Consider the following 10,639-nt stretch of genomic DNA (forward strand, 5'->3'; position numbering starts at 1 on the left):
CGAGAGGACGGGGACGGGGTACATGGGCGAGAGGACGGGGACGGGGGGGGGCATGGGCGAGAGGACGGGACTGGGGGGTACATGGGCGAGAGGATGGGGATGGGGGGGGGTACATGGGCGAGGGGACGGGGGGTACATGGGCGAGAGGACGGGGACGGGGGGGGGTACATGGGCGAGAGGACGGGGACGGGGGGTACATGGGCGAGAGGACGGGGACGGGGGGGGGTACATGGGCGAGAGGACGGGGACGGGGGGGGGTACATGGGCGAGAGGACGGGACTGGGGGGTTCATGGGCGAGAGGATGGGGATGGGGGGGGGTACATGGGCGAGGGACGGGGGGTACATGGGCGAGAGGATGGGGACTGGGAGGGTACATGGGCAAGGGGACGGGGGGGTACATGGGCGAGAGGACGGGGATGGGGGGGGGACATGGGCGAGAGGACGGGGACGGGGACGGGGGGGGGGGTACAAGGGCGAGGGGACGGGGGGGTACATGGGCGAGAGGACGGGGATGGGGGGGGGTACATGGGCGAGGGGACGGGGGGGTACATGGGCGAGGGGACGGGGGGGTACATGGGCGAGAGGACGGGGACGGGGGGGGGGTACATGGGCGAGAGGACGGGGACGGGGGGGTACATGGGCGAGGGGCCTGGGGGGGGTACATGGGCGAGAGGACGGGGACGGGGTACATGGGCGAGAGGACGGGGACGGGGGGGTACATGGGCGAGAGGACGGGGACGGGGTACATGGGCGAGAGGACGGGGACGGGGGGGGTACATGGGCGAGAGGACGGGGACTGGGGGGGTACATTGGCAAGAGGACGTGGGGGGTACATGGGCGAGAGGACGGGGACGGACGGATGGGGGGGGGGGGTACCGGTCTAAAGTTTGCTTGCACCTACTCATTCATGGGTTTTCTTTATTTTTACTATTTTATCTTTCCTACTTTGTATTATAACAGTGAAGACATAAAAACTATGAAGTAACACACAAAATGTTGCGACCTAAAAAGTATTATGACAGCTTTGCACTCTCTTGGCATTCTCTCAACCAGCTTCATGACATAGTCACCTGGAATGCATTTCAATTAACAGGTGTGCCTTGTTCAAGGTTAATTTGTGGAATTTTTTGCCTTAATGCTTTTGAGCCAGTCAGTTGTGTTGTGACAAGGTAGGGGTGGTATACAGAAGATGGTATTTTACCAAATCGGGATAAGACCATATTATGGCAAGAACAGCTTAAATAAGCAAAGAGAAACGACAGTCCATCATTACTTTTAAGACATGGTCAGTAATTTCCATAACTTTTAAAGTTTCTTCAAGTGCAGTCGCAGAAACCATCAAGCGCTATGATGAAACTGTCTCTCATGAGGACCGTCACAGGAAAGGAAGAGACACAGAGGGGCCCGCCCTGCCGGGACGGGACACAGAGGGGCCCGCCCTGCCGGGACGGGACACAGAGGGGCCCGCCCTGCCGGGACGGGACACAGAGGGGCCCGCCCTGCCGGGACGGGACACAGAGGGGCCCGCCCTGCCGGGACGGGACACAGAGGGCCCGCCCTGCCGGGACGGGACACAGAGGGGCCCGCCCTGCCGGGACGGGACACAGAGGGGCCCGCCCTGCCGGGACGGGACACAGAGGGGCCCGCCCTGCCGGGACGGGACACAGAGGGCCCGCCCTGCCGGGACGGGACACAGAGGGCCCGCCCGGCCGGGACGGGACACAGAGGGGCCGCCCGGCCGGGACGGGACACAGAGGGCCCCGCCCGGCCGGGACGGGACACAGAGGGGCCCGCCCGGCCGGGACGGGACACAGAGGGGCCCGCCCTGCCGGGACGGGACACAGAGGGGCCCGCCCTGCCGGGACGGGACACAGAGGGGCCCGCCCTGCCGGGACGGGACACAGAGGGGCCCGCCCTGCCGGGACGGGACACAGAGGGGCCCGTTAATCCCATTAGATTAGTCGTGAAATACTAACGTTCTTAGTGATCAACTGGAACGGGGAACAAAGGGAATGATACTCCTCTGGTCGGAAGATGGAAACCACTAAAATACTGAAATATTGGGTTGGAATGTAGATAATGGAATGGATACGGCCTCCCCTTCAATATAGTATTTTAACAGAAATGATGTTTTGACATTTATTTTAGAGGGGTCATCTCCCTGTTTGTCTTTGATGCCGTGAGCTTCATTTTTTTATTACACCGTTAGCCTGATTTTGGGGAACACCACTCTCTCTCGCTGACGCTTACGGCTTTGTTGGGCCTGTTTTTTATGTGAGACGATTTGAGGACCCCTCTCCTCCGTGTGTTCTGGTCTCCGCTGCAGCTGGTGTCTCCTAGGGTTCCAGCTGGCCAGGCAGCCAGGCGGGCAGACAGGCTGTCCTGGAGCCCAGAGTGTGTGTGTGGCAGGCAGGTACGGCCAGCTGCTCCATGGGGCTGGTGGATCTTGGCATGCTGCGAGAGCTGCTGTGCTGTGACCAGGTGGTGTGGTGATGTTTGGGGAGCCAAGGAGCGGGAACCCACCTGCTGTGGTCTCTCTCTCAATTCAATTCAGTAAGTGCTTTATTGGAATTAATGGCTGGTTTCCACTGTTGCCAGAACATTGTGTATTGTGCGTGATGCGCTATGGGGCGATAGTCATTTAGACATGTTACCTTGGCATTCTTATGCACAGGGACTATTGTGTTATCTTGGCATTCTTATGCACAGGGACTATTGTGTTACCTTGGCATTCTTATGCACAGGGACTATTGTGTTACCTTGGCATTCTTATGCACAGGGACTATTGTGTTACCTTGGCATTCTTATGCACAGGGACTATTGTGTTACCTTGGCATTCTTATGCACAGGGACTATTGTGTTACCTTGGCATTCTTATGCACAGGGACTATTGTGTTACCTTGGCATTCTTATGCACAGGGACTATTGTGTTACCTTGGCATTCTTATGCACAGGGACTATTGTGTTACCTTGGCATTCTTATGCACAGGGACTATTGTGTTACCTTGGCATTCTTATGCACAGGGACTATTGTGTTACCTTGGCATTCTTATGCACAGGGACTATTGTGTTACCTTGGCATTCTTATGCACAGGGACTATTGTGTTACCTTGGCATTCTTATGCACAGGGACTATTGTGTTACCTTGGCATTCTTATGCACAGGGACTATTGTTGTCCGCTTGAAACATGTAGGTATTTCAGACTGGGAGAAGTTGAAAATGCTCTCGCATGGTTCAGTGTTAATTGCCTCGGAAGTGAGCATAGAAGGCATTTAGCTTGTCTGGTAGGCACGCCTCAATGGCCATCTCACGGCTGGGTTTCTCTTTCTACACCATGATAGTTTTTAAGCCACATGCGACTCGTGTCAGAGCCGGTGGATTCCATCTCAGCCGTACTGATAGTCTAAGAGTTTAACCACGTGGGATGGTTAAAAGATTCAGCAATCTACTTGAACCTTATTTCCCTCTATGATAGAGGTACTGTTCTCGTCTCAACCCTTAGCGCTCTCATAATTTGAGGTAAGCTTGGTCTCAAACCTTGGCCCACTCGTTATTGAGGTAAGCTGGTCTGGTGATAGAAAAACCCAGGTGGGGGTTTTATTCGGAACATAGAAAAGGGCTCATGACATGTCCTGTCTGTGCCCCTGGGGGCGTGCCAAGGACTTAGTGAAACTTTTTAGGGAATTGGAGTTTCCTCCATTAAACAGTCCAAAATCACATGACACAATTTCACAAACAGTTCCATCCTCACTCATTCATTTTATACAATAATTAGATGTAAGCCTCATATCTGAGGCTATTATATAAACAGCGTTATGGTAATGTGGCCGTATTGTCTCCCATGAGTTTCATAAATTGTACCAACGGACCAGTTCTTAGCTTCACCGATCTTTTATACCTTCTCCAGAACATAAATGTTGTTCGGACCTCAAGTTCTGTGAGGTGGAAGAAATTCCTTTGTTCTCTCTATGAAACATCACTCTCTTTCTATACTGTGGCCATGAGGAGATCATCCCCGGCAGCTGAATTAGGAAGACCGCCTGTATCTTTGTAGTGACCGGGTGTATTAATATCTAAAGTGTAATTAATAACTTCACCGTGCTCAAAGGGATTTCCAACGTCTATTTATTTTTTACCCATCGACCTTCTTTGTCAGTCATAGAAAACCTCCCTGGTCTTTGGATGAATCTGTGTTTTTAAATTCATTGCCTTATAGATAATTGTATGTGTGGGGTACAGAGATGAGGTAGTCATTGAAATTGGTTTAATTAATCCCGCTTTGACACTATGGGGTTTTGTCTGTGTGTGTGTGTAGGCCAGTGACACAAAATATTATGGACTAGATTCAAGACTATATTTCAGATGCATCAAGACATTTGGCGCTCTGTTTTGGAGGGGATGTCTATCAACGTAGACCGGCCTAATTCGGCGCTACATGCATTTGTTGGTGTTTCAAATATTTCTACAGTATCTCTGTTGGATTGCTTGTCCCATTTAGTGTTGCTATGATACCTCACGTCCATACAGAGCAGTGAACTGAATAATACTACCAAATACTCTCTTCTCTGAGTCACAAATTAACTCCACACTTGTTTTCCGAATACTTTCCCCCATATTCATGGCAAAAGTTTGGACACACCTACTCATTCCTTGGTTTGTCTTTATTTTTACTTATTTCTACATTGTGGAATAATAGTGAAGACATCAAAACTATGAAATAACACATGGAATCGTGTAGTAACCCCCAAAAAAGTGTTAAACATATCAAAATATATTTTATATTTTTGATTCTTCAAAATAGCCACCCTTTGCCTTGATGATAGCTTTGCACACTCTTGGCATTCTCTTAACCAGCTTCATGAGGAATGCATTTCCAACGGTCTTGAAGGAGTTCCCACATATGCTGAGCACTTGGCTGCTTTCCCTTCACTCTGCGGTCCAACTCATCCCAAAACATCTCAATTGGGATGACGTCGGTTGATTGTGGAGGCCAGGTCATCTGATGCAGCACTCCATCACTCTCCTTCTTGGTCAAATAGCCCTTACACAGCCTGGAGGTGTGTTGGGTCATTGTCCTGTTGTAAAACAAATTATAGTCCCACTAAGCGCAAGCCAGATGGGATGGCATATCGCTGCAGGATGCTGTGGTAGCCATGCTGGTTAAGTGTATCTTGAATTCTAAATAAATCAGACAGCGTCACCAGCAAAACACCATCACAACACCTCCTCCATGCTTCACGGTGGGAACCACACATGCAGAAATCAATTCAAATCAAATTTTATTTGTCACATACACATGGTTAGCAGATGTTAATGCGAGTGTAGCGAAATGCTTGTGCTTCTAGTTCCGACAATGCAGTAATAACCAACAAGTAATCTAACTAACAATTCCTAAACTACTGTCTTATACACAGTGTAAGGGGATAAATAATATGTACATAAAGATATGAATGAGTGATGGTACAGAGCAGCATAGGCAAGATACAGTAGATGGTCTCGAGTACAGTATATACATATGAGATGAGTATGTAAAAAAAGTGGCATAGTTAATGTGGCTAGTGATACATGTATTACATAAAGATGCAGTAGATGATATAGAGTACAGTATATACGTATACATATGAGATGATTAATGTAGGGTATGTAAACATTATATTAGGTAGCATTGTTTAATGTGGCTAGTGATATATTTTACATTTCCCATCAATTCCCATTATTAAAGTGGCTGGAGTTGAGTCAGTGTGTTGGCAGCAGCCACTCAATGTTAGTGGTGGCTGTTTAACAGTCTGATGGCCTTGAGATAGAAGCTGTTTTTCAGTCTCTCGGTCCCAGCTTTGATGCACCTGTACTGACCTCGCCTTCTGGATGATAGCGGGGTGAACAGGCAGTGGCTCGGGTGGTTGTTGTCCTTGATGATCTTTATGGCCTTCCTGTGACATCGGGTGGTGTTGGTGTCCTGGATGGCAGGTAGTTTGCCCCCGATGATGCGTTGTGCAGACCTCACTACCCTCTGGAGAGCCTTACGGTTGAGGGCGGAGCAGTTGCCGTACCAGGCGGTGATACAGCCCGCCAGGATGCTCTCGATTGTGCATCTGTAGAAGTTTGTGAGTGCTTTTGGTGACAAGCCAAATTTCTTCAGCCTCCTGAGGTTGAAGAGGCGCTGCTGTGCCCTCTTCACGATGCTGTCTGTGTGGGTGGACCAATTCAGTTTGTCTGTGATGTGTATGCCGAGGAACTTAAAACTTGCTACTCTCTCCACTACTGTTCCATCGATGTGGATAGGGGGGTGTTCCCTCTGCTGTTTCCAGAAATCATCCGCTCAACTCCTCTGCGTCTCACAAAGACACGGCGGTTGGAACCAAAAAACTTCATGACAGTCACTGGTCTAATGTCCATTGCTCGTGTTTCTTGGTTCAATCAAGTCTCTTCTTCTTATTGGTGACCTTTAGTACCTTTTGTAGCAATTCGACCATGAAGGACTGATTTCACGCAATCTCCTCTGAACAGTTGATTAAACACTTCAACTCCACGTTTAAATTAGGAAAATTGATTTGTGAATATTGAAAAAGTTAATCTCAATCAGTGTGAGACACAAATAATAATATTAATAATGACCACTATATAGGCCATGTTGGCTTCTGTTTGATACAGTATTAATAATGACCTCTAGATTAGTTGTGATATGGCGCCATCAGTCACTGTTTGATACAGTATTAGTATTGACCACTAGATTACAGTCGTGATTCGGGGTTAACATGAGGTTGAATAACTTGAGCACCTTGCAGCTCAGAGCTGTTGTTCAAACATCTCATTTTTGATGCCGTTAAAACCACAATGTTTTTAGTGATTTTGATTTTAAGTGCTAATTCCTCATGTGGAATTGGGAAGTGGGTTTTGATTTAATTCCAATATTTAGACGATTTTCTTTAATCAGATTTTAATTTGAGTTTATTTTTGTCGTTTTTTTTTTTTCAAAATGTTCTTTCCAGATGTTTGTCATCCCTCTCCTTATAAATCCATGGACCCTTGTGGTCTCTAGTGGATCCATGTGGTCTTTGTACCTTAACTTTAGGCACGACAGTTTAACTAAACTCATGAGGGATCTATGGGTTGTATTTTTCAGCAATCAATGGATATACACTGAGTGTACAATACATTAGGCACACCTTCCTAATATGGAGTTGCACCCCACCCATCCCCCCTTTTGCCCTCAGAACAGACTCAATTTGTCGGGGCATGGACTCTACAAGGTGTCGCTAGCGTTCCACAGGGATACATGCCCATGTTTACTCTACAAGGTGTCGATAGCGTTCCACAGGGATGCTGGCCCATGTTGACTCTACAAGGTGTCGATAGCATTCCACAGGGATACAGGCCCATGTTTACTCTACAAGGTGTCGATAGCGTTCCACAGGGATACAGGCCCATGTTTACTCTACAAGGTGTCGATAGCGTTCCACAGGGATACAGGCCCATGTTTACTCTACAAGGTGTCGATAGCATTCCACAGGGATACAGGCCCATGTTTACTCTACAAGGTGTCGATAGCGTTCCACAGGGATGCTGGCCCATGTTTACTCTACAAGGTGTCGATAGCGTTCCACAGGGATGCAGGCCCATGTTGGCTCTACAAGGTGTCGATAGCGTTCCACAGGGATGCAGGCCCATGTTGGCTCTACAAGGTGTCGATAGCGTTCCACAGGGATGCAGGCCCATGTTGGCTCTACAAGGTGTCGATAGCATTCCACAGGGATGCAGGCCCATGTTGACTCCAATGTTTCCCACATTTGTGTCAAAATGACTAGATGTTCTTTGGGTGGTGGACCATTCTTGATTCAACAGTTTCCCATGTGTATGTGAAAAACGCTGCAGCGTTGCAGTTCTTGACACTCAAACCGGTGTGCCTGGCACCTACTACCACACACGGTTTAAAGACAATTCAATCTTTTGTCTTGCCCGTTCACCCTTTGAATGGCGCAAACACACAATCCATGTCTCAAGGCTTAAAAATCCTTCTTTAACCGGTCTCCTCCTCTTCATCTACAGTGATTTGAAGTGGAGTTAACAAGTTTATTTATTTATCCGTTATTTTACCAGTTCAGTTGACTGAGAACACGTTTTCATTTACAGCAACGACCCGGGGAATAGTTACAGGGGAGAGGAGGGGGATGAATGAATGGATGAGACAAAACTGGGGATTATTAGGTGACCGTGGTGGTTTGAGGGCCAGATTGGGAATTTAGCCAGGACACCGGGGTTAACACCCCTACTCTTACGATAAGTGTCATGGGATCTTTAATGACCTCAGAGAGTCAGGACACCAGGGTTAACACCCCTACTCTTACGATAAGTGTCATGGGATCTTTAATGACCTCAGAGAGTCAGGACACCCGTTTAACGTCCCATCTGAAAGACGGCACGCTACACAGTGACATCAATAAGGGAATAAGGGATCATAGGTTTCACCTGGTCATTCGATCTCATGGAAACTCTGTGTATATCATTATTTTAAAATGGCAGATTGCCTCTTTAACTATATACTTGTCTCTCCCCTTTCTGTGATTGCAGGATGCTCTCCTGGTCATCTTAGCCATCCTGGTGTTCATGCTCTGTGCGTATGCGTTCTTCTACCTCAACCTGAGCACTGAACTGGACATGGACCTGGATGTGGACTAAAGCAGGAGAGGACAACTTCACCTTGGGCTCGGGGTCTTGCTGGGCTATTGTCAGGCTCTGTCAACGTGGCTCATTGACTCATCTGGATGCAAATTTGACTCAAGATTTTTTTTTTGTCTGATTTCCGTTTCATTTTTTTCCTCATTCCTGTTTTCTCCATTTTGTTTTCATTGTATATTTTGTGTGGTTTTTTTTTTAGGCTTTTGTTCTCAAAATCACACTTTTATCGAACATTAATTTTTAGTTGTGGTCGATGCTTAAACCACGTCAGGAGACCACTTGAGGTCTGGGAAAAATAAACAAATATATAATTTTCGATGCAAGCGCACACCAGCAATAGACTGTTTGATAAGCGATGATACTGCAGCGTTCATGTGATGGCAGAGTTTGCAAAATAATTGGCCACTGTATTGTCGTGATTATCATTCTGCCAGTTAGGCATAGTCTACTTTTTGTAGTTAACATTTAATTGATAAGTTGTTGTTTTTTTTTTGGGGGGGGGGGGCTTTATCATCTACCAAGAAGACTGTTGACATTAGCATCATCTCTAACAGCTACACAGAGACAAATGCGCGAACACAGACAGGGCAGTCCTGTTGCCTCTTCAGAAATATGAATCACTGATGCGTTTTTATTTCATGTCTTTATATTAATGAATATTAATGAATGTTATAAGTTCAATAAATTTTGTAATATTGTTGAATTCCGTTTTTAATATCTGCATTATGTCTGCTGTTCTCTGCAACAGAGATGTTATACGTACATCCTGTCCTTGACCAACTGGATCACCATCTGAAGAGTCTTTCTGATTAACAGAGGAGACTTCCCAACCGCTACCTGGCACTAACAGAAGGAGAAACACGGATATGGTCCTCTACGTGACACTAAAGACCATCTGCCTTTGTAGGAGATGATGGTGGTGATGATGATGATGATGATGATGATGATGCATCAATCAACTAAAGTTTTAAACCGCCTTGGAGATGACCTTATCTTGATTGTTCGAATACCCCGCCACTCTACTTCGCCTTTTCATTATTATACATATATTTTTACACAGATTGTTATTATTTTTTAAATGTATCTATTTATTTCACCTTTATTTAACCAGGTAGGCTAGTTGAGAACACCTTTATTTAACCAGGTAGGCCAGTTGAGAACACCTTTATTTAACCAGGTAGGCTAGTTGAGAACACCTTTATTTAACCAGGTAGGCCAGTTGAGAACACCTTTATTTAACCAGGTAGGCCAGTTGAGAACACCTTTATTTAACCAGGTAGGCCAGTTGAGAACAAGTTCCGTTTATTTAACCAGGTAGGCTAGTTGAGAACACCTTTATTTAACCAGGTAGGCTAGTTGAGAACAAGTTCCGTTTATTTAACCGGGTAGGCTAGTTGAGAACACCTTTATTTAACCAGGTAGGCTAGTTGAGAACAAGTTCTCATTTGCAACTGCGACCTGGCCAAGATAAAGTGTAGCAATTCAACACAACACAGTTACACATGGAATAAACAAAACACACAGTCAATAATACAGTAGAACAAAAGAAAACAAAAAGTCTATGTACAGTGAGTGCAAATGAGGTAAGATAAGGAAATAAATAGGCCATGGTGGTGAAGTAATTACAATATAGCAATTAAACACTGGAATGGTAGATCGGCAGAAGATGAACGTGCAGGTAGAGATACTGGGGTGCAAAGGAGCAAAATAAATAAATAAATACAGTATGGGGATGAGGTAGGTAGATTGATGGGCTGTTTACAGGTAGGCTAAGTACAGGTGCAGTTTCATTGCCCCCTTTTGTTTGACTGTAATACCATCTGAATAGTAACGTTGTCCAGTTGCCTTCATAAACTATTAACACCTCTTGACTTTTCCTGCATTTTGTCTTGTTACAAAATGTCCTTAAGAGTCTATTGACGCACCCATGCATCAATCGAAATCACATAACAAAATCCCCA

At 46.6% G+C, this 10,639-nt stretch overlaps 1 protein-coding gene across 3 annotated transcripts in view; it reads left to right on the forward strand.

Moving 5' to 3' along the window:
* The window catches only part of triqk (triple QxxK/R motif containing), an 82,017-nt gene extending 72,636 nt beyond the window's left edge, over positions 1–9,381 (forward strand). For all 3 annotated transcript variants that reach the window (XM_064979463.1, XM_064979462.1, XM_064979464.1), the window contains exon 4: positions 8,571–9,381. In XM_064979463.1, coding sequence (XP_064835535.1) covers positions 8,571–8,678 — 108 coding nt within the window. In that variant the 3' untranslated portion in view covers positions 8,679–9,381. The remainder of the gene's footprint in view (positions 1–8,570) is intronic.
* Positions 9,382–10,639: the final 1,258 nt, after the last annotated feature.

Source organism: Oncorhynchus masou, chromosome 12 (genome assembly GCF_036934945.1).
Source record: "Oncorhynchus masou masou isolate Uvic2021 chromosome 12, UVic_Omas_1.1, whole genome shotgun sequence".
NCBI lineage: Eukaryota > Metazoa > Chordata > Actinopteri > Salmoniformes > Salmonidae > Oncorhynchus > Oncorhynchus masou.